Genomic DNA, 25830 nt, shown 5'->3' with positions numbered 1-25830 from the left:
CTATCTCAGAAAAGAGCAACGTAGACTGTAACAATCTTTATAGTTTTTGCATCCGGTTTCTTGAATATTCACTTCTTTGTTTCCGGGGACTCCAGATGATGGCACTTGGTAGTACCATCTCCTTTTAAAGGTATATAGACTGCTCACTTCTGGGAGATGGAAGGCTTAAAATTGGCTATAATAAAGGAAGGACATACTTATTATCTCAGGGGATAAAGAATTAATAGACAAATAAGGCCTTATTCTATCTCCTTAGGGTCATGACTCCAACGATCTTCTGAGGACCACAGCCATCAACGTTCCATGTGTGACATCAGGAAGAAGGGGTACCCTTCAAATTCTGACTCCTTTGTACTCACCTGATGGGCTATCACAATTCCAGAGAAAACAGTCAACATTCTAAAACTGCCTTTTGAACCACATGATTCAGCATAAAAATGTGAGAGATCCAGCTTTCGCTGTCACTATCATTGCCTGCTTTTCTGGCCTTGAAACTGACCAAAACTCCTCCTGCTTATTACTGGCATGGATTGCTAGAACTTCAAAACAAAGTTTCAAGTGCTAGAAATTCTCAGTTGCTCTCTCATTCACACCATTTTGCATTTTCTATGAATTAGCTTTTAGATTCAGGTTACAAATTAATCCAGGCCCATTATGTAATTAAATGTTTGATTAGGAGCATGAATTAACATATTACACAGAGGCATATAATTTTATGAGACAAACTCTTTAATTCCAGCGAAGAGATTCACCATGGTAACAAATTATCTGACCCATCCAATTCAATATGTAATTCAAAATGATTTTCAAATTAACTAAAATGCTGTCATTATTAAATATGTGTATTATAAGGTATGCACTGCACTGCAGTGCAGGGTTTTTTTTTTTTTTTTTTTTGAGACGGAGTCTCACTCCGTCGCCCAGGCTGGAGTGCAGTGGCCGAATCTCAGCTCACTGCAAGCTCCGCCTCCCGGGTTTACGCCATTCTCCTGCCTCAGCCTCCCGAGTAGCTGGGACTACAGGCGCCAGCCACCTCGCCCGGCTAGTTTTTTTGTATTTTTTTAGTAGAGACGGGGTTTCACCGTGTTAGCCAGGATGGTCTCGATCTCCTGACCTCGTGATCCGCCCGTCTCGGCCTCCCAAAGTGCTGGGATTACAGGCTTGAGCCACCGCGCCCGGCCGCACTGTAGGGATTTTTTTAAATGGGCAAAAGATGAGAGAATTCTAAATATGCTTTCACAAACACAAAGTAAAGATCCAAGCTGAAATTTTGAAAAGGATAAAATGTTGACAATTTTGTTGTAGCCAATGGTATGTGCTTGAATTTTTTTTTAACCTGGCAACATTAGGAAATGGTGCATTTAATGCATTTTTAATCTTTCTGTGATATCTTGGTAAGATGGCTCGCAGCACTCTACCTGGAGACGGATTTATTTTGATTGCTAGATGCAATCTGGATTAATCAATCCAAGGCCAAGTACAATTTAGTTTGCTACATCAGGAGCTGGATGGTATGCAATTGTTCACAGCTGTTTCTAATTACACCTTGATCCAATAATAACTAAATATTGTTTAAAGTTCTGGCAGTGACTACTTAAGGAGATGTGCAAGATCAATAAAGGAAAGTAACACTTCCAGGCATAAGCCTGCATAAATTAGAACCTGTAGAAAACACAAACACCATTCAGTAGGTGGCACTATTCCCTCAGCCAGAACTCTCTTCATTCCCTGTGACTTGAGTAGTTCTCCTATGGCAATTACCTTTACTAATTTCTTCCATGGAATTCTGTGACCTAAATTAGTATCAACAGACTAACCTCAAATATATTGCCTGGCTTCTTCCCTTTGAGATACACAACCCAGATGAAAACTATGTGAATTGCAGGTGCAAGAGTACAGAAGTTTGATTTCATCTCAAATCCTTCGATAATTAGGTCAGCATATCGTTACAGGTTACCTGAAAGTAAATTAATTCTTCACACCCATTATCGACAACTCAATTGATTTGACCTCTTCCATTGATGTTAGCCAATGAGCTAACTTAAAATATTCAGACAAGCCAATGAGCAGGTTTTTCAATCTCAGCATTATTGACATTGGAGCTGGATAATTCTTAACTGGGGAGAGGAGGATCCATCGTAAAAGTTTTAAAATGTTGAGCAGCATCCCTGGCCTCTGTCCACTAGAAGCTAGTATCACTTCCCTAGTGTAACAACCAAAAATACCTCCAGACATTGTCAGATGTCCCCTCGGTGGGGACAAAATCATCCCATTTGAGTACCATCAGTCACCTAGTGATCTTCCTTTTTACTAAAGGAAGATCTCTGGCTTCATTGCCAAAGATTGAACTATTCCACTAGCATTCTTTCAATAACAATGTTTACTATCTTTTTCTTTTCTTTTGTTTTTTTTAAGACAGAGTCTCACTCTGTCACCCAGGCTGGAGTGCAGTGGTGTGATTTAGGCTCACTGCAACTTCTGCCTCCCAGGTTCAAGTGATTCTCCTACCTCAGCTTCCCAAGTAGCTAGGATTACAGGCATCTGCCACCACGCCTGGGCTTTTTTTTTTTTTTTTTTTTTTTTTTTTTCTGTTTTGTTGTTTTTTGTATTTTTAGTAGAGACACAGTTTCACTATGTTGACCAGGCTGGTCTTGAACTCCTGACCTTGTGATCCGCCCACCCTGGCCTCCCAAAGTGCTAGGATTACAGGCATGAGCCACCGCGCCCAGCCACCATTTTTATCTGATTCCAAAAGTTAAAGCATGAGCATTGTTTAAAAACATTGATGCTAAAAAAAGTACAAAGAAAAAACCCATTAGGAATGGTCCCAGACTATGATAATAACTGTTCTAAATTCAAGGGTATCACCTTATTTTTTGTGGCATAAAGATGAATGCAGAGTACTTGTAATACTATTTGGTTTATTAAAATCTTAGAGTCATGTGGCAGTATTAAGCATGATTTAATGGCTATACAGTATTCTTTCCAAGAGAAACACCATACTTATTTTAGCCGATCTCTTATATTAATATATTGAACTTTTCATCTGATCACAAATGTTAATGTATATTATTTTTACTATGTCCCTGGGATAAATCCCCACAAACAGAAATTTTAAGTACTAACCTATTTTAGTTCTGCCCTCACACAAACGGAACATAAGAGAGAATGAAGAAACAAAGAAAAATGAAGATGGGTAATAAAGAAGAGGAGAAAATAAGAGAGAGAAGGCAAAAATAAGAGGAGATGGGAAAGAGAAGAGAAGAGAAATATGAGAGAAAGGAAGGAGGGAACAATGGACGGAAGAAGTGGAGTGGTCTTGTTTCAGTAGAGGCTAATCTAGAAATGAACATGAGTGGCATAGCCTCCACTTGTTTTTTCTCTCAGGTTTTGCATGGTTCACATGGTTTGTTCTCCCACAGAGATGACAATGCTCTTGCCCACCATTCAGAGGGCATACACTTCAAATTACTTATCCTCTCAATTCTTCCTGTGACTAGCATGCACTGGTAAAATGGCATATAAAAGTAAAGTGAGAAACCTTGAAAATATTATACTAAGTCAAAAAAGCCAAACTTATGAGACCACAAATTGTATAATTCCACTTGTATGACATATCCAGAATAGGCAAATTCATAGAGACAGAATTACACTTACAGAAAAACTACGGTCCATCATAGGTGTGAACTCAGAGCTCTGGGGTCTGCAAATGTACACCCAGATAGACTACTGTATGAAAAGAGTAGTATTCTCCTTGGGTGTCACTGATGCAAAGTACTATATAGAAAGGTTGGGATAAAATTACAGTAAAACCTGGGGCCAGAGAAAAACCACTATTCAGTACATCCAGTTATCCAAAACGGCGTTGGACTGAGGGATATGTGGATGAGGAGTGATGCGTGGCATAAAAACATTACATATCCAGAAGGAAACTGGGGGCAGCAAGAAAGACTTGAAGCTAAGGATAGGTCATGTTTAAGCGGGGAGAAGAGCAATCATGTGACATGCAATACTCAGATTATTAGCAACATGCTCAGTTTTTGCCTGTTGATTAATTAATGGAATGAGGTCTGAAAACGTGGTCAGTAAACATAATAGGCAGCTTCTGAGACGGCTTCTGACAATGTTAGGGTGGCTCACCTCCTAAAATCCACGACTTTTTACTCTTGCCTTGAGTATAAGATGGATTTGGTTATGACTTGCTTCTAAGATGCCACTTCCAAGTGTAGGTTACAAAAGACTCTGTTGCCTGTCTTGCTCACCCGCTCTTGCTGTCTCGCTTGCTCAGATGAAAGCCAACTGCCATGTTTTGAGTTGCTCCAGGAAAGGCTCCTGTGGTAAGGAACCGAGAAATCTCTGGCCAACAGGCAGCAAGAAGCTGAAACCATCAGTCCAACAACCTGAAAGGAATTAGGTCCCACCAACAATCACCTGAACGAGGTTAGAAATGGAGGGTCCTTCAGTTGAGCCTTCTGATAAGACTACTGCCCCAGCCAACAGCTTGACCGCAACCTCAGGAGACACCCCGAGACAGAGGTGGTCAGATAACCTGAACTCAGATTGCTGAACCACAGAAACTGAGAGATAATGTTTACTGTGTTAAGCCATTAATTTTGAGGTAATTTCTTATGCAACAATATGTAACTGGTACCTCAGGGTTTTTCTGGTATTTCACTGGTTACCAGACAAAGATAATTGTTACAAAAATGCAATTTTCCTCCTCTCAAACTTAGCCATATATTAATGCCTCTAAACAAGTTACCTACATATGAAAATAGCTTCTTCTGCTCTCTACTGAATTAAGGATAATGAACTGTTTATCCTCCATTAAAAATCAATGAAGGAATGGCACTTTCTCTCTTTGATTTAAATCTATTGACTAGTTATCCTGAACCTCAGGGACACAAATTGACAAAGGAAATTATTAGTGCTATGTCATCCCCTGAGAAAATTCAGACAAATCTTCTCTTGAAATTCTCTGTCCGCCTTTAACTTAAAACTATTCGCAGCAGTAATGGACAACAGCACTGATGGAGAATACTAAGTAGCAGGTTCATATATTCTATGCCAATACTTACCAATGTTTACTTATGGTAAACATGTTTCTCTTGGAGAAATGAGCCATAAACTAAAGTCTATGCAGCAGAAAAATCCAACTCCCTTAAGGTAAGGGCGTGTTTCCTACTACTAAGCTTTACTTTGCTCATCATAATGAGGGAAAAATTCAAAAAAAGATGAGAGATTATTTGTATGTTTTATATATTTAAGAATACTAATAAAATTAAGTTCATGATCTATTTTCTTTAATCAGAAAACCTCTGCACACATCATCAGTTTCAAGTAAAATAAACTGCATTGAGGAATGCCCTTCTCTGATTCCTCATAAATAGCTGCTCTGTTTAATACATTTGAGAGGATCCCAAGAACAAAAGAACAGAGAGAATAGAATGATTTCTGTCAAATACGCTACACTCATTTGTATGAGTAAGTAGCTTAATTGTGACACGTGTGTTTTAACAAAAAGGGCTTGAGGTCCTGAGTGTGGAAAATAGAGCATCCCTACGTATCCTTTTATCACTCTTTACCATAAAACATATTTAAGTTCATTTGTCACAGTAAAGATGACATTTATCTCTTACCAGAGGACTAGCTTTTAATATTGACTACATTTCAAATCAAGGACACTAAATTCAATCTGATGTTTCCAATTAGATACTAATGGTTTAAATAAAATATCTCATGGATCAAGGCAAAGAAATGAACAAAGTCCTGAAGGCAGGTAATGCACTGTAAAGTAAATCAATCTCTAGGTGCTGAAAGACTCACAAAAATAAACAAAGTAACAATAAAGATAAGCAGACTCTCCTACTTAGAAGTGCACAGAATAGGTGAATTTATGTCAAATGCATCTGCCTCAATTATACATGCAATTTAAGCTCCATAAACCAGCACTAAGAGTTATGCTTTCTATAAATGAAGCACTTTGCCTGGCTAATTTTTAAACATACACACATCAAGGCCATTGAAAGCAAGCTGAATGAACTCCCCATTGTTCTGTTTGAAAAACTGGAATACGCACGAGAGACTTTGCAGATGACAAATAAACCCATCGACAGTTCCCTATGTAGAACAGGTGAAGATTTTGCTTTGTGCAGATGTTCAAAGAGGGCCAGATTAAAACAAAGGGGTATAGATTCCCTTCACACTATGCTCCCCAGAAAACACTGGACCCTTAGCTGGTAGAATGGAGAAACCACATTCCTAGAGAAAGGCAAACAAGTTCCTGGATCCCTAGGCGATAAATGACAGCAAATTTGCAGCCTCCACTGTCTGATATGCAGCCATCACTGCCAAATCAGGAAGCAGCCCCTGCCCTTTCTCCTGGACCCTCAGAAGGGGGAAGAAAACAGCAAAGATATTCACATCACCAGGTGTAAAAGCTAGCACATCTGCTGTAAAAACTGTGTTCTGAAAACACTCAGTGCTTATAAAAATTATACTGAATTTTAACTCATGCAGTTTCCCTCTTCTATCTGTCCATCACCAAAATCCGATTGAAATTCCTGCTCTTCAGTATAGGTATCAAAAGCATCTTGCAGAAGTCCCTGCGTTTCCTCTAGAACTCAGTAGAATACCCATTTGATTTGGGTGATCACTGAACCAAGCCTGGAAAAGAAACAAGATACCAAGTGGCCCAAGGTCTAATGTTCTACATTGTGTTCTCATGGGGTATAATGTAACCCTCCTCAGAACAAAAGGATCATATTTGTTGTAGGCAGTATTTTTTGGTTCTCCAGTGTTCATTCCCCCTCTTCTTCATTCCCAACATACCTAATTTTCCTTTGGGAGTCCACGTAATTTTAGCAAACGGACCCCATGCCTGGCACCATGATAGGAGAAAGATCCCCAGCTAGTATATTTCACTTCCTGGACTGAAATGATTTGTTTGGGGCTAGACAAGTTAATTAAACCCATCAAATCAAAGGACCATCAGTGCTTTTGCTGGACAGATGAGGCATAAGAGTGTAGAAGGAGGAAAAAAATAGAAAGCGGGTGGGGAAAAGAGCACAGAGCGATAATGGAACAGGGGAAGAAAGAAGTAAGAGAAAAGGGGTACTGAAGAAAAGAGAAATACATAGAAAAAAAAAGAGGAAGGAAGGAAGGAAGGAAGGAAGGAAGGAAGGAAGGAAGGAAGGAAGGAAGGAAGGAAAGCTTCCCTTGACCAAACACTCCCTTAGAATACATGTATTTTCAGTTTTGCTTTGCCATCATAGTCAGGGCATTTAACCTGTCTTTAGCTACACTTAAAAGAAACAAAAAGGGATACAGTGTCACAAATGGCACTTCCTTCACAGTGATGGCACAATCATGAATGAGTCAAATGCTGCAGCCTAAAGACAAACCACTACAGATTAATGAGCTAGATGAAGAATCTATCCTACAAATACAATGAAAATACATTTTGCTCCACCCACGGAATCTAAGATTTTCCATATTTCACACAGTGCTGATCTTAGCATCTTTATCCTCTAAGAACATGTGAACTCTTCTAGCTGTGAACTACTGAACAGAGAAAACACACACACTCACACACCACACACACACACACACAACAAACAATAAAGACTAAATCTAAATATCCCAGCACTGAGAAAGTCACTTTTCCTTTCTACAAAGAAATCTTGATCTACAAATGTAGAGTCTGCCCTAGCTAATGAACCATCTTGGCTATGATAACTGGCTGCTAGTTGTTAATAAATCTCAGACCGTGGCCAAAGTCACACGAGTTATATTTCATTTTAATGTCTTTAATGTCCACACAAATGATGACGAGTTCTCTCCTTATCTCTCCCATGATATAGTAAGGAGGAACAGTCTCAGCACTGGAGGACTGGCCCAAGAATGAAGAAAGAAAAATACCAGTTCTGCTCCTGCACCTGTTTGCTAAGAATATCACTTGGCCTGATAGGTCTAGGTTTTCTCACCCTCCACATGGGTCCAAGAGAGGATTTTGGTCTTGATCAGAATATCTGACACTCGTCTATCATTTTCTCCTCCTGAAACAATAGCAGATATTCGTGAATGAGCTTGGCATGCTTTTCTGCAAGGCCAAGAAGCAGCCTCCATGTCCTTAGCATGGTACTCCAGGGCCTCATCCCCAAAGTATGCTACGTACGCCCCAGAAGGTATGTAATAGAATCGCCTAGGTTGGGGACAGATTATGTTAAAATTTCTATTTATAGTTATTCTTATCTTCAAAAATATGAAACAAATTTCAGCATTACTAATTCTTAATACACAGGCCGACACTGGCATCCTCCACCAATCCATTTGTCGTATAATCAGTGTCACATACAGAATTAGAAGGATCCTAAGGGAGGGTGGGCATCCTACAGTGGGAAAGGAGTTGATGGGACACTTCACCTGCAGGATCACTCAGAGCTTTATAGTTCACATTTGCCCACTGCAGTGAATTTATGGATTACAAATCTGGTTTTAATAAAATCCAGCTGACATTCTACAAATAAATAACAGATTTAGGGTAATTCAAAGAGTGCACACACACACACACAAACGAGAAAATGGTAGAGCTGGTGTAATTCCTTCTCCTGGCATATGATCTTTTCTACCTTATTCTGGGGTGAAAACTGATGATCCAATTGCATCTGACAAGAAGTCAGTCAAACAATATTAAAACTACCAAAGCCATGTGAAATTCAGTTTTATATCCACTATTGTTAAAGAAGAGCCTTGCCTACACTAACTATAAGAGAAATCAATCATAATTAATAAGATATACATACAATATTGTTTATTCCTAATGTAGCTCATGCTAACATCTCTACTTTATATTTGTTTTAAAAAGACATAATAAACGCTGTCTCTAAAAATATGTATGTACACACATAATAATTAGTAAATATCACAGAGATTTGGCCTATGTATTAATACATTTATAATTATCAGTAGTGTTTCTTTTGTTTAAAGGGGTCTGTAATTTAAAAACAAAAAATGAGTAGGGTTCCTAGTAGAGGATCTTACTGAGCATGAACAAATAAACTATTTTTTTTTCATTGCCCTAACAGGTCTGCACATTTCCTTCCTTCGACTCTCTTTGTCTCAGACTGACTCTAGTACATATGTGGCAGGATGACTTCTCTTCCTCCCTGCTCTTTCTCTTCCGGATGATGAGAAAGGACTTCTCCTTGCTATGGAGAAGAAATGAAATCAGGGTTCTGTTGGCATAATAATTATGAAGACACCAGGTTTTTACAACATAAAACTTCCTTTTTTAACCTTCAATACTAAGGTCAATTTCTCCTATTGACGATTCATGCTGAGGATCCTGAAGCTCCCTTCCCCTGGAGGTCCTTCTACCTCCAAACCAGTTTTTCCTGATAGACCAGGATCCTTGATGGGGCTGCAAGGAAGGGCCAAGAAGTAAAAAGACTTTAGGAAATCTGGAAGGAGAATACAGAGGGGAGAACAGAAGAAAAGGGACTTTTATCCACAAGCAAGGTGGACTCTGAATGAGCTCTCTGGTAAGTAAGCACCTGTTTTGCACGATCCCATGAATAGACTAATAGGAAAGTGTTTCCATAATAGTGGATGGCACCATTCCTGCTCTAACACTTATTGCAGGCATACTAGGTGGAAACATGAGAATTCCAGCACTGCTCATAAGTGTCACGAAAACAACTCTTAAAGAGAACGCATTAATCAATCAATGTGGGGGGAAACTAATTTCAGTAGGATTTTTAGCTTACAGCGTAACTTTCCTGGCTCCCAGGATGATGAATTTCATTTATCCTCATTACTTCCTAAGTAAATTATTTTATAATTCCTGGATTTGGCTTCTGAAGATGCCTGGTGACTCATAAATGCCAATCTGACTAATGTCTCATTTAGAGCACTCAGTACGCACAGAAGCCCAGACATCATTTATCTTGCCAAGAAACAAATGTATAATATTTTCATTAAAAACAAAAAAATGAACAACTGGCACACCAAGGAACACATCTGCACCTGTTGTTACAGTGGTTTTTATATTCTACTAGCTGGATAGTCAGGAGCTGAAATACCCAGGGATGTAATGGAAAAAAAATCCCTGTTCATATTTAAAAGAAGACTTTATGATCTTTTTAAGACTCTGCATTATTTATTGCCATTTTTTGTCACCAAAAAATGTCATACCTTATTTGTCACCATTTTGTCTATAGTTCATTGACCTCTACATTCAAAACCGGAGGGGGCTGTAATTTGAATGGCAGTATTTTATTTATATAACACTGTTCCCACAAAGAAGTTCAAAGTGCTTTATAAATATCTCTTTAAACTTGAAAGTAACTTAAGTGTCACTGTCTTCATCTTAAATAAAGACACAAGAAAGGAAAGTTCAAATGGTTAAAATTAGCAAGTTAGAGAGGATTTAACAATCCAGAGAGGATTTCTGGGAAAAGATGGCAAATTGCCCTTCAATATGTATCGCCTCTCCTTCTCAAAATTCACTAAATTGACCATAATGGAAAATGTTAAGTTGCAAACAAAAAGGAAAAAAATGAATGGGAGAGAAGAAAGTAACATATCAAGGGTTTTAACCAAGATATGGAAGTTTCAGAAAGCCCACTGACTCTACATACCAAACCTACTAAGCAAATTTTATAAAACTGATATTTTGACCTAATCTACATTTATCATCTGTCCTTATCTCTTAAATGGTTCCCAAATTAGGAGGACAAGTCAGGATTTTCCTTAAGGTTGCTGAACTATTAAGAAACAAGATTCTCCAAATTAAAGAGGCCCACAACCCTTAACTGGATGAAGTGGGTGAAAATCCACACCAAGGCACGTAACCATAAAATTAAAGAGGACCGAGAGCAAAAAGAAGATCGCTAAAGCTTGCAAAGCTTGGGGGATGATATGGTTTGACTGTGTCCCCACCCAAATCTCATCTTGAATTGTAATCACCATGTGTCAAGGGAGGGAGCTAGTGGGAGGTGACTGAATCATAGGGGCCATTTTCCCCATACTGTTCTCGTGATAGTGAGTTCTCACAAGGCCTGACGGTCTATAAATGTGGCACTTCCCCAACCCCTGCTGCTATGTAAGACGTGCCTTGCTTCCCCTTCGCCTTCCGCCATGATGTTAAGTTTCCAGAGGCCTCCCCAGCTGTGTGGAACTGTGAGTCAGTTAAACCCCTTGTCCTTATAAATTACCCAGTCTCAGGTAGTTCCTTACAGCAGTGTGAAAATGGACTAATACAGAGGGGAAAGTCACATACAAAAGAATACTAGTATCTGAATCAAATGGGATCAGGTTCCTGAAATGTAACAAGGGATCATAGAAGCCAACGGGTAGTGTCTTCACAGTGCTTAGTAGAAATTATTTCCAATCTGAATTTCTATACCAGCCAAACTTTTGAAAAGGTGAGAGTAAAATAAAGAAACTTTCAGACATAAAAGGCACACAATGTTTACTTCTGGGAGATGTGCTCCAGCATAACACAGGAGTAAACTTAAAAAGGGGAAGAAAACAAAGGAGTATCCAACACAGCAGAGTAACAGATAGAAGTCCCTGACTTATAGAAGGAGTGCAGCTGACCCAGAGACAGAGTCTACTCAGGAACAAGAGGACAAGGAACTCTCAGGGTGAGATCCTCAGGAGGAGATGAAGAAGAATACACTATGTCATATAACCCGGTAGTTGGGGAACGTATTGATAGTCATATGCCGAATTTGATAAAGCATTTGTGGAAAATTAAGTGTAGGTGTATATAAAACTATACAATTCTAAAAATAATATATATTCTAAATTGAACAATAAAGGAAATAAAAATTATGCTGCACTGATGGGTCCTTTAGTTATCACACAGATACTGAGTTCACTAAACTTTCAGAAGTAACTGTATTAGCAAAATGGAGGAAAGAGAGTGAGTATAGACATTATGGGCCTAAATGAACATCTACCAGAACAGAAAGCTAAAAAATATTATCTATCATAATGGGATAAAGTGTAGTGTTTGAATATATAAACGTAAACACAAGAAGAAACTGCCAAAAATAAATAATTATTATCACTTCTTCAAGCAGGACTGAGGTGTGCAGAAGGGATGATAGAGACGCGGTGGCTCAAGCCTGTAATCCCAGCACTTTGGGAGGCCGAGACGGGCGGATCACGAGGTCAGGAGATCGAGACCATCCTGGCTAACACGGTGAAACCCCGTCTCTACTAAAATACAAAAAAAAAAAAAACTAGCCAGGTGAGGTGGCGGGCGCCTGTAGTCCCAGCTATGTGGGAGGCTGAGGCAGGAGAATGGCGTAAACCCGGGAGGCGGAGCTTGCAGTGAGCTGAGATCTCGCCACTGCACTCCAGCCTGGGCGACAGAGCAAGACTCCATCTCAAAAAAATAAAAAATAAAAAATATTTGATGTTTAGGTTTTTTCACTGTTATTTGATGTTTTCATCTCTGCAAGTATTGCTTTGATAAAATTTAAAACTCAAGGGAAAAAAATCACTTACAAGGAAAGTCCAGGTTTATATCAGATTTCACTCACCATCTATATTGTTTAATGCTTTTGTACCTAAAGCATCTTTTCTTTCATTTAATAAACAGAAAATTACCCTTGGAGTAGCAGGTAAACTTGTTCTCACATTTGGTTCCCTCAGTACAGATTCCTCTAATGCAAAAGGTGAATGGAACATTGAAAGTAAGAATGACATAACGAATGCTGAATATATATACTCGAGACAGTATTTTAAAAGTTAACTTCTTATATTTAAGTATTATATTTGTATAAACTAGATTTTAGTTTTGAAGTTATTATAATCTTTGGAGAGTCTCTAAGAAGTTAGACAATCTCTGCTGGAAACCATAAGGTACATTATTAATGAATTTCTATCAACTTAATTGGTTTTCTGTGGGGTGTTTCTATGGTTGGCTAACAAATGAAGTCTACCGCAGTGGAAATATAGTTTATCCACAAAACCAACCCAGAAAAAGATGTGGAATAGTTAACTTTTTTTCTATAATAAACAAACCCTAAATTCAGATAATAATTAAACTAAATTTTCAGAACTAAACCAACAAATTATTTCAAAGACAAACTCTCTAAACAGGAAATCATAAGGGGAGAATAACTGCATAACAAGGTACTTCTCTCAGACATGCATATTATACTCATATTTCCCACATCATTTTCAAACTTCTGCTCAAAGCTTTACTCAAAATGAGGAGAAAAGTATCTATTCACTGTCCTTGTGACAGCACCGTGAATCTTTTACAAACACTGTTTGATGTGCCCACTATATTGGAAAATAGCAAACTATAAATGTTCACATTTGTAGTACAAAACCTGTGTAGAACAGGTTAAAAAAAAACACAGGGTTTGTGCAAAAACCTATATTCTATATAATATGTTAAGGTATCTCTTCTCTTTCAGAAATTGTGATTACAAAATGAATTTGGCTCAACATATGAGTAAGATGCTAACTTTACAGAGCAAATTTCTTCATTTTTCAATTTTTTAGTAGCTTTCTGAATTCCAAGAAAATAATTTTCTTAGGCTTAAGAAAAAATAAACATAACCTAAAAAACTGATGAACTGAGAATGATGGCTTCCAGCTTCATCCATGTCCCTGCAAAGGACATGAACTCATTCTTTTTTATGGCTGCATAGTATTCCATGGTGTGTATGTGACACATTTTCTTTATCCAGTCTATCATTGATGGGCATTTGGATTGTTTCCAAGTCTTGGCTATTGTAAATAGTGCTGCAAACAGAAAACCAAACATCACATGTTCTCACTCATAAGTGGGAGTTGAACAGTGAGAACACATGGACACAGGGAGGGGAACAACATACCCCAGGGCCTGTCGGGGTGTCAGGGGCAAGGGGAGGGAGATCATTAGGACAAATACCTAATGGATGTAGGGCTTAAAACCTAGATGACAGGTTGATACGTACAGCAAACCACCATGGCACATGTATACCTATATAACAAAGCTGCACATTCTGCACATGTATCCCAGAACTTAAAGTAAAATTAAAAAAAAACAAAGATGAACTATGAACATTGTGTGCGCGCGTGTGTGTGTGTGTGTAATTTTTACATTTTTACAATTCCCCAATTATAAGAGAACCATCTGTAGTAGGGTGAATAATAGCCACCCAAAGACATTACACCCTAACTCCTGGAACCTATAAATGTTACCTTACAAAGAAAAAGCCTTTCTGCAGATTTGATAAAATGAAGGATCCTAAGATAGATAGATAACTGGATTATCCAACGGGCACTAAGTCCATTCACAAGTGTCCTTATAAGAAAGGAAAGCAGAGGGAGGTTTGATAGACAGAAGAGAAGGTAACGTGACCACCATGCAGAGATTGCCATGATGTACCCACAAGCCAAGGAATGCCTGCAGCCTCCTAAACTGCAGGAGGCAAAGAATGGATTGTCTCCCTAGAGCCTCCAGGAGCATGACCCTGCTGACACCTGGATTTCTGTCCCATGACGCTCATTGTGGCCTCCAGCCTCTAGCTCTATGAGAGAGTAAATTTCTGTTGTTTTAAGCCACTAATTTTGCCAGGAAGGAGCCTTCAGCAAACCAGTATGTTATTCTTTCAAATGTGTTTGAGTAGCTTCACAATTACTATGCTGAGCACATGAGACAAATCTGACACCAGACAAATCACAAGTTAAATGGAAAAACGTCACTTTCCCTGACACTTATGAAATTCTGATTTGGGCACAAAGAAGAAACAAATGTCTAAGTCACTGACTTGGAGCTTTTTTCCAAAATGTTCCATTTAGAATGGAGTTTCCTATAAACTTTCCAGACAAACTTATAACATCCAAATACATGTTTTCTTCAGTGTTAAAAATTTAGATAATGCAAATAAGCAAAAAAGTAGGAAAATCAAAAGTTTATCCCCAGTTTTATTATTCAGAGATTACTTCTGTTCATATTTTAGTATATCTGTCCAGCATTCTATTATGAATGTCGATATATAATTATTTTATTTTACATTATTGTATAAAATGGATACTAATAACATGTATAATCAACTTTTATATACTTAATACATTATAAATATTTTCCATACCAATATAATTTCTACAACAAAATTTTAATGACTGCATATTTTCATAGTATTGCTGAACAAAAATTGCATATTATCTTTTTCACACATTTAAGCTTAGATGGTTTTCTCATTTTTTTCACTAATGAATCTTTGCTGATCTCCCAGGAGGTTTTTTCTTTTTTTTTTTTTTGTTTCTAGGGTACATGTGCACAAGGAACATCGGCAGTTTGTTACAGTACGTCAGCATGTGCCATCGTTCGGTGGGCCGCAACCCCATTAAATTGATCGTCATTTGGCATTAGGTATTATCCCTAAAACCGCTCCCCCTCCCCCCTAATCCCGGCCCCACACTGATACATGAGACCCGTCCTGTCCGTCCAAGTGACTCCATTGTCAATTCCAACACTACCTCACCAAGAAAGACACAGTTTGGCTCTTTTAGATCATCTTAGTAAGCTTGGCATGCCAGAAGATGGATTATACCAGCAGCAATCCATGCCCATACAAGGACAGAATCCCGATTTTTTCTATTTTTCTTTTATGGCGCTAGTATTCCACTGGGTGACCGTGGCCAGCATTTTCCTTCCAAGTCCAGTCTGTCCCATTGATGGACATCTGGGTTGATTCCAATGCTCTCCTTGCTATTGTGAATAGTGTTGCCGGCAATCAACACATATGGTGTGCATATGTCTCTTTATAGCAGCATAACTTATAATCCCAGGAGTTTTTAAAATCAAGAGGTAGACTAATTTTGTCAGTAAGAAAATTACAATCTTTGTCATTTGCCCAAAAGTTAGGCTTTAATGTCAAATCTGACTCTCTAAAGTAAAAGGACAAGGATTTACTGACCCTCACAGTATGGGGCACCTGGAAATAAGTAGTTTGAAGCTTTCAGGGATCTCCAGAGAATCCCTCCATGGGACAACAGCTCTACTGCACCCACCAATCTTAAGAGTGACCCCATAAACAAGTCTGTCATCCAACTCAACAAGCGTTAAGTTAGGGTCAATTCTATGTGGCAAACTAGAGAAATCAGGCAAAATTATAATCTTCACTCCAAACACCTGTATCAGCTGAGAAGTTTTAATTCCTAGTATGAAAAGACTTTAGTCAACAAATAACAAAAGTGAGGTCACAAAGGATAAAGAGCTTTGCCAAAGCCACCATGGCTGTCAGTGGAAAAAATCAAAGTATAGAATTCAAAGTTCTAAGTTTGGACCTGTGGCCAAGAAGTTTACATTAAAACCTCTAGGTACACTAGCAGTAGCATAAGGAGTCTGTATTTGAACATATATTTAAAGATCAACACTCAAACAATAGATGGAGGCTTCAGTTACCCCTGAAGCCATCTCTACTTTCTCTCCTGACTCCTCTAAGACTGGAACAAGGAGGTTAGGAGAATGGGCACTGGACAGGGTGGAGAGGGAGGGGCAAGGCTGAGGGTGGCTTAAGTGCCTGCTGGGGACAGGGAGATTCCTCCGGTTTTCAAAAGCTTCCTTTTCCATTGATTCTGCTCGCTCCTTGGTCCTTAAGTATCAGAGGCAGGTAGATGTCTGTATGCGAGTGAATAATCTTGACAATGTGCAATAAATTCTTGTGCATGTAGAAAGAAAGAAAAGTAGAAAAGGAGGAAGGGAGAGAGAGAAGGAGGATAAAAGGGGAGAAAGGAAAAAAAGGAGGAAGGGAGGGAGGGAGGAAAGGAGGGATGGAAGAAGGAAGGGAGGGAGAGAGGAAAAAATTTTTACAAGTCTACAAAGAGTAAAAATTGCAGAAAAATAAAAGCTTGTCTCTGAAACAACTTGCATTTGAGGAGACAAGCAGAAGTGAATGTTTTGATTTGTTTACAGGAAAGTGTAAGAAAGTATAAAGAGAAAATAAATATCGATCACTCTGAATTTAGATTAAAACAATCAATGGAAATCACAGGCTTGAATCTAATTATATATATATATAATATATTACATATATTATATATACATGTACTCTGTCTTGACATTGAAGTCAGAAACTTACCTTGCAAAAACAAAGTCTGTATAATTGGCATAATAGGATTCAATAAATGCCCAAAATCCAAGAAAGAGCTATAGAGACGCATGTGATCAGGATGGTCACACAATAAAACCAACATTTTCATTTGTGTTAAGGAGTAAAAAATGGCCCTTTGTCTAAAATGAGAAAAAAATGAGAAAACATGACTTTATTTCAAGTTAAATACATAATTGATCAACGGAACCCAAAGATTTAGGTGTAGAAATCAGATACACGTGACGCTAATTTCAAATACACTTACATTCAAATCAAGAGTCCACATCATGAGATAAGTTGGATTACTGGAATTCACTTCTCAGACTGGCCATTTTACACAAGCACTCATGGTAGTATTTGAGGGTTACCTGTGAAGCCTTCAGCTCAGAAACATCTCCTCTCCGTTCCATGAAACTGTAATCAATCTCTTCCTTCCTGAGAGCTAAGGGACTACTACTGTTATACCTGAATGCAGGGAATCTCAAAAAAGGCAATCTAAAAATTGTTATGGTTTACACATCATTAACTCCTTCCTGGAAACTAGTTTGTTCGACAGTTACCCTCACAAATGGGAAGATATCAGTAGTGCCTTTACATGGGGCTTCACATCAAGCCAGGCCAAGTGCCTCACTCAGGAGGAGGCAAGATTTGGGTACATGGGGCCAAGCACATGGTGAGCACAGGCCTAGGCAAAGGGCTGGTGGGACACTAGGTAAAGGACGACGGAACAAGCACTGCTGGATAGGCTACAGAATCAAGACATGGACGCCCTCAGCCTAAGATGGGAGGGAACAGAAAGGAAGGGAGCACAAAGAAATATCTCATTCTGGCTGGGTGGTGGCTCATGTCTACAATCTCAGCACTTTGGGAGGCCAAGGCGGGTGGATCACTTGAGGTCAGGAGTGCAAGACCAGCCTGGCCAACAAGGTGAAAACTCCTACTAAAAATACAAAAATTAGCCGGGCCTGGTGGCAGATGCCTCCAATTTAAGCTACTCAGGAGGCTGAGGCAGAAGAATCGCTTGAACCTGGGAGGTGGAAAGATTGCAGTGCACTGAGATCACACCACTGCACTCCAGCCTGACAAACAGAGACTCAAAAAACAAAAAAAAAAAAAAGAAAAGAGAGAGATAGAAACAAAGAAGTAAAGAAAAGAAAGAAAAGAGAAGAGAAGAAAGGAGAAGAGAAGAGAAGAAAAGAAAGGAAAAGAAAAGAAAAGAAAAGAGGTCATGCTAAATTAGCCTGTTCACCACTGACATCCAAGGTTGCCTTGGGGGCCAAGAGAAGTGTCCTCCTGAAGCCAACCCTCAGGGCTGACCTCAGACGCTGGCCCGACCAGCCAGATGAAAAGGATGTAGTGGAAAGACAGCCAGGGACTCTCCCAATCAAGGCAGATAGATTCAGTCCCAAACAGGAGACCCATGTCAACAACTGCTAATGATCCTGCTTTTCCTGTTCCTACACACACGCCTCCCCTTGGTATTTCTCTTCTGGGTTACTTCCCTTTTGCAACTCAGAGAAATTCTCATGCTCAGAAATTAGCAGCAATCACAAACTTTATAAAACATTTTAAATAAAAGACATATGTTATGTGCTAAATCCCCAATTATGCATCAGTTTGTTTGTGACAACATTGCTGCTATTTTGCTTTAACAGTATAAGCACTGTGGAATGGGTATTGTACAGCATCCACGTGGCCATATAGGAACTCAGTGGGCATTTTGCATTGGTTATATATCTACACATACAATTTTTACAAGGCATATGACTTTATTGTAGATTGCCTTTTTTTTAAGAAAACTAAATTTGAGAATCTGTGTGGTATATCTGGGTAAAATTATATGATATTTTTAGTATTTTCCTTATGCTTTCTGGTTTCTGTAAGAAAAGATAAAATTCCAATCCAATTAAACAAGGTAAATCCTCCAGCCTTGGACGTTTGGAAGAAAGACAGCAGGATGGGTTGGTAGACACGAAACTCAGAATCCACCAACGAGTGTGTAACAACTCACCTGCCAAATCAACTAGCCCTTAAATTCTTTTTTAAATGTTTTATAATGTCCATGAGATCCTGACATTGACCTATGAAAGGTGCAAAAGCAGAAGCCCTTCAGAAAAGAAACAGCTTGCTCAAAATCACATGACACAACTGGCTCACCTGTTTCGAGAGACACCTGTGGATAGACATGGAACCCACTCAGTGGCAGTGGAATCCGGTGCGGGGAGCACAGGCTGTGGAGTCAGAATGCTGCAGCTCAAATCCGGGCTCTGCTAGTTACTAACGAGGGACCCTGGGCCACTGAGATGAACTTCTCTATGCCTCAACTAGTTCATCTGTGAAACGGGGCTACACCTGGCACTTAAACCGTTGGGTTGCCATGAGGATGAAATGGCTCTATGACAAGAAAAGTGCATAGATGACTGTTTAATGCATTAATCAACACGTGTTCTTTAGTGTCAGTTCTGTATTATTAAGACTTCTATTTCGATTTTTATTACTATGGTCATCATTATTATCAGTATTTTGTGAAGGCTTTGAGAACTTCAGTGAATGGAGCTGCAAGTCTCAATGCAAAGGAGGGCAACTCCTGCTGGAGGATAAGGCGGCACACACAGTGCTGACACCTGATCCAGTAATTCCAGAGCCCAGGTCTCCCTTAGAAGCCAGCTTTCTGGACTGCAATAGCAAATCCACCAAATCCCATTTTCCATCCCACTCCCCACCTCCCAGGTTACGTGTCTGTTCATGTCACTTACATTGCTCTTGTCACATTACTCTGCAGCTCAGAACTTCAACCTCCAAACATGGTTTGCCTTCATGTAAATTACATGGTATAATTGAAAGTGCAGGCTCCTGTTCCCCACCAAGCCGAGCGTCTGAGTCAAAATCTCTGGGAGGAAGGTACAGGAGTTTGCTTGCCAGGGGATTCTGATACTCACACAAGTTTCAGAAGTACTTGTGATTTATTTATTTGGGCACTTGTCTTATTCCTTCTATTTGGTTATACATTGCGTCCCCCACAATACCTATTTTTATTCCTTTTTCCACAAAACCATGTACACAGTAGGTTTTCAATGACTATTAATTCAATAAATGTTTGCTAACAAGCTGAAGCCACCTAGGATTCCATCTTGCTAGATAGGAGGAGAAAGGTGTGACAAGCCAGGATTGCTGCAGCAAAATCACACACAGCGTCTGATTCTCCAAACAGCTCCAACAAGAGTCCTAATGCACTACCGTGGGTTGTACAGTTAAATAACTCTACTCCAGGAAAAAAAAAAAAAAAGTGGCTGCAATAGAGGAGAACACACAAAGACCCAGCTGCCCGAAACATGAATAGCCTAGCAAGGCACTCCCGTCAGCACCCACGGAGAATACAGATCAGTGGAAAATGGGAAATCTGAGATGAGCGAGGGTCTCAATGGTGCTCGCCATAACCCATTTCCAACTCCCCTTTCCTTTGCTTCCTCCTACCTCTTTCCCTCCCCAAACCCAAAGTTATAAGAGCTATTAGGAAAAAAGAGCAACTACTGTGTGAAGGCCGAGGGTCCCGTGAGCTGGCCCTGCAGCTGGGCCTGGGCTACATTGTGTTCATTATTCCTGGGAGGCGTGAGCCCGAAAGAGCGTTCCTTCTGCAGCTGGCATCTTGTGAGCTAAGTTACTTGCAAGAATCAGAGAGGAAACACTGGACTTTGTTCTTGAAGATGATCAGAAAAAACTGGGGAAGATCTAAAAGGATTTTAAACCAAAATTTCAAGGTTCAAATAGATAATTTTTTTTAACAAAACTCAGAACACAAAAGTGACACTGTCCTTGAGAATTAAAGAATACAACAGCAGTCCATTTCCAGTTAAAACTTAAGTGTATTCTGTTGATAGTACACAATTTGGAGAATTACGCCTTGCAGGTTTTCTTCCTTCAGATAGAACAATAATGCTGGAAAAGCCCTCAAGAGGTGTTGGCCCAGATTCCTGACTCCAGGGTTATGATTATCTATGCCTGGAATCGCCTCTTCAAGGTTTCTAGGGATGGAGAGTCCATAAATTTTTTATAGTTGAGTGGAATGTGTTTTCCTCCTTGAATGCAGAAGTTCTTCCTGGTGTCCAAATGAAATCATTGCCGATTTCCTTTGTCTAGCGAGCCACACATACCGAGGCCAGCACAAGCAACCCTTGCCCTCTTTGGCACCCTCTTCTGAATTCCTACTATTTTTTTTTTTCAACGTCCTTTTAAAAGTAAAATAAATGCGCACAACCTAAGGCAGTACACAGAAAAAATTAGTCCATGAGACATGAACCCTATAATCCTTTTCAGAAAATGATGGTTTTATTCTAGCAAATATTTTTCTCTCGCTTACAAACACACACACATTTATTTAATATCTAAATTAGATTGTCAGATTGCTAGGTATTTTTATTTTAAAACTGCGTGGTTTGTGCTCTTCCCATTTTAAACGTACTTTATAGGCTTTATCACACTTAATTCTCCTCCATATACTTGTCCCTACTGATTTCATCTTGCTTTGAGGCACCATCTTCCCTCATAGGAACAGAAATCAAAATAGCATTAATAAATCTTCTGAAGAATGTATAACGAATTTGATATCAGATCACTTTCAAATTTAATGAGTACTTTTATAATTCCCTTCTATCACCAATTCACCAAAAGCATTAAATGCAATGAACCTAACGCCAGTTCTGTTGATTCACTCTCTCCTGTTAAGGCAGAGCCACTGACAATAGCTCTTGGGAAGCTGGAAAGTCACCTTATCAGAATTACCATTTAAAATCACTTTAAAATGAGTCACATAGCTCACTTCCCTTATCCCACCGATGATTCCACCCCCCATCGTAATTAGAATGAAACCTAAACTCACCATGACTTCAAGACTCTTTCCCCACCCAGCGCCACCACTCATCATGACTTTCTCAATTTCTCAGGTATACTGGCCCATTCCCTGCTGTTCCCAAACATACCAAGACCACCCACCTCATAGAATTAGTATGCCCTATTCTTTTGCCTGAAAGATTCTCCTGCAAGTTCTTCACAAATTGGATCTCTCGCTAATCATGCTTGTTTACCTAGATTTTCTCCTCCCATGCCCCCCAGCTAGCAGTTAAATCCCACAAAGATGCTGGTGGGTTTTGCCCACACTGTGACTCTGTGCCAGTCAGACAGTGAGCACCCAATGAATATGTGTGGAATGAATGAATGTGGGTGAGGTTTTGTGCATACCACCATCACCCAAGATTGCTGTAGACGCCAACCTGACCACAGCTATGCGAGAACTGATTCCTTAACACTAAGTAATAAGGAAAAGGAGTGTATCTCGAAAGCAATAAGGAAAGCAACAAGGAAAGGAGTGTCTCTACAAAGTTATGAAAGAAATCCATATATAAATGCATTTTCCTTGTACCTTAGTTTATTTCCACTACTCAAAACAAATTTCTGATGATAAAACATATTCTTTGTGATCTCTAAATTGATTACGATATTCATCAACTCAAGCAAAAGAGAATATTATGTGAGAAAAAATCCAAAGCTTACCAAAATTATATTCTAGTTTTGTTTCCATGTTGGCATTAAAGTTTGCATAAATGAAAAATGCTTTTTCTGGATTCTGGGCCATGAATATTAGTATAAATTTTGAGAACTGAAGCAAAGCAAAAATGCAAAATTATCCCTAAAGGATTTGGAGAGTATAACTGTTAGAAAACTTGATTTTGTGTGTCTTTTTTTTTTCCATTCTTTAAGATATGTTTTATTCAGATTGAAAGAACAAAGGGAAGAATTATCATTAAGAACTAAACTTTTCTTGTGAACTCCAAAGTTCCACAGAGCTACAGAAATCACAAAGAGAATACAATTTTATTCACAAATACTAAAACCCAGGTCTTTAACGGGTTCCAAAAGTGGTAGTGTTATGTCATTAAGAAAAATAAAACAGGATATGAATTCAGTCTACCTTCATTCGTGAGTTTATTTTGTTGGTTATTTTATGTTTTCATTCTTAAAAATGATTACCATTGTGATATACAAGTCTCAAGCCCACACATCCTTGAGGCTCTCTCACCAAGAGAACCCCTGCTGACCACGTGCCCCGTACCTTGCAGCCACTGTGAGTCCTTGTCTTCATCAGCGGTGTGGTCGTGCACAGCTCAATAGCCTCTGGTTCATGGAAGATGACCGCTGGGAGAGGTTCCTTTTTCAGTGTTAGGACATTCAATTTAGACTTCAGCATGGTCTGAAAGTGCTGAAAAGAAGAAAAATAAGCCACATGTAGTTTAATCACTTAGACTTATATGTCCTGCAATTGTACATTAAACCCAATAGCAACTTGTTTGTTTTACTGACTCTATTCTATTACAGGAAGTGAAGAGATACTTAGTAAAACAGAGGAGGGGGAACTGTGTCTTCTCAGGACGTCAGGACGTCACTCAAATGAAACTGTGGAGACAGTCAATCCCTAAGCAGAGTCCGCAGAAACTTGACTTAGTGGTAAAGTCACCTCACCCAGGACATTATGTTCTGAGAAGCTCTTCCATGGTACTGTATACAGATGAAATTGTGGCAATAGAATCCGTGTAGATTCAGATACACAAGATGTTTGGAAGAGGATGTTACAGGGGTTAATTTGGGAAAAGTCAAGACATTGTAGAAGGAGAACAGATGAAAAAGTACACAAGACTTCTGTTCTCTGCCTTCCCAAGCTCATTCATGCTGTAGAATCTTAGAAAATTCACTACTTTGTGCTAGACCATTTTTATGTGCTGCCTCAGGCCAGGACCCTAGGTAAATATTCATTTCATATGCAACTTCTGTTGGCTCTTGTTGTGAAAGACGCTCAGAATCCAACCGGATTCAATTACTGCTATCCATACCACCCAGTCTAAGACCACCTTTTCTTGGTCTATGATAATGACATCCAAACTGTTCCCATCACTTCCCACTTTGTCCCTATACAGAGATTTGCCACACGGTCACCAGAGAGATCCATCTAAAATCTAACTGTGCCATGCCACCTCTGCTCAAACCCTATGTCTTCCCATCTCCTCATGGAAAAATTCCAAGTTCTTACCTTGGCCTTTGAGACCACACATGATTCAGGGACCTACTGCCTCTCTGATTTCATCCCCCATCCCCATCCTCTCAAGTAGGGGTCCAGGCACAGTGTCCTTCTTACTATTCTGAGAATAAGCCAAAGACACCTGTGCCTTAGGACCCCTGATCCTGTTGCTCCTGTCCTAGGTATCTGCAAGTCTTGCTTCCTCGCCTCCTTGAGGTCTCTGATCAAATGTCACCTCATGAGACAGCCCTTCCTCATCAAAATATAAAGCAGCCAGCATACATATACACACACAAACACAGGCACATGCCTGGCTCCATGTGCTTGCAGCCTGTGCTTAGTAGGACCTCACACTCAGAAGGACTCCATGCTTGGTTGAATGTCTTTGGCTTAATGTCTCCATCTTGAAAGTGGGAGGCCAAGGAAAGGGGATGACGTGAGGTCAGGAGTTCAAGACTAGTCTGGCCAACCTGGGGAAACCCCATCTCTACTAAAAATACAAAAAGTAGCTGGGTGTGATGGTGAGCACCTGTAATCCCAGCGACCTGGGAAGCTATAGCAGGAGAATCACTTGAACCTGGGAGGTGGAGGTTGCAGTAAGCCGAGACTGCACCACTGCAATCCAGCCTGGGTGATAAGAGCAAGACTCCATCTCAAAAAAAAAAAAAAAAAAAAAAAAAAGAAAGAAAAGAAAAAAATAGAAAGTCTTAATAAATTTAGTTTGAACTTCTGTTCTGTAAGGGAAGTCTGATGGGACAGTGGAGCACAGATGTGAGTGGATAAGAAACATACAGTGTGTGCATCCCCCATCCTTACCACCCACCTTCACAGAGCATTAGTCATGCCCCATAAAGACAGAATTCTGTTGAACTCATGACATGTAGGAATTTAGCAAGAGTCAAAGTGAGTACAAGGTAAGTATTTAAGCCTATGACTTAAATAAGAAGAGGCATGCACAGCCCCAAGAGGCCATGCCTTGGAACCAGAACTTGCTTCAAGTTTAGAAAGAAATTAGCCTTGTTCTAAGAAACAGGAATGATCATGGAATCCTATCACATCCTTTCCCACTTGTATTACTTCCCTCTATAAAGGCAACCACCTACGTTGAAATGATGACACAGAAGGAAAGGGAAAGGTGGGGCAGACACAATTCCTTTTCCTTTCAGTCCTTCCTTACTCATCCATAAGATGAAGGCAAAGTGGTGAGGGAAAGACCACAGTGCAATCAAACTAGAACTCAGGACTAAGAAACTCAATCAAAACCACTCAACTACATGGAAACTGAACAACCTGCTCCTGAATGACTACTGGGTACGTAACGAAATGAAGGCAGAAATAAAGATGTTCTTTGAAACCAATGAGAACAAAGATACAACATACCAGAATCTCTGCGACACATTTAAAGCAGTGTGTAGAGGGAAATTTATAGCACTAAATGCCCACAAGAGAAAGCAGAAAAGATCTAAAATTGACACCCTAACACCACAATTTAAAGAACAAAAAGGCAAGAGCAAACACATTCAAAAGCTAGCAGAAGGCAAGAAATAACTAAGATCACAGCGGAACTGAAGGAGATGGAGACATAAAAAACCCTCCAAAAAATCAATGAATCCAGGAGCTAGTTTTTTTAAAAGATCAACAAAATTGATAGACCAC

General features: G+C 39.4%; 1 protein-coding gene across 3 annotated transcripts in view; it reads right to left on the bottom strand.

Annotated features, from left to right (window-relative positions):
* Positions 1 to 25830, bottom strand: part of PID1 (phosphotyrosine interaction domain containing 1) — a 261999-nt gene that overhangs the window by 117193 nt on the left and 118976 nt on the right. For all 3 annotated transcript variants that reach the window (XM_017863097.1, XM_017863098.1, XM_017863096.1), the window contains one exon: positions 23215 to 23361. In XM_017863097.1, the coding sequence (XP_017718586.1) occupies positions 23215 to 23361 (147 nt within the window). The remainder of the gene's footprint in view (positions 1 to 23214; positions 23362 to 25830) is intronic.

This window comes from Rhinopithecus bieti, unplaced genomic scaffold (assembly GCF_001698545.2).
Source record: "Rhinopithecus bieti isolate Rb0 unplaced genomic scaffold, ASM169854v2 scaffold_67750, whole genome shotgun sequence".
NCBI lineage: Eukaryota > Metazoa > Chordata > Mammalia > Primates > Cercopithecidae > Rhinopithecus > Rhinopithecus bieti.
Note: the sequence above shows the minus strand (reverse complement) of the source record. Positions and strands in the feature narration are given on the sequence as shown.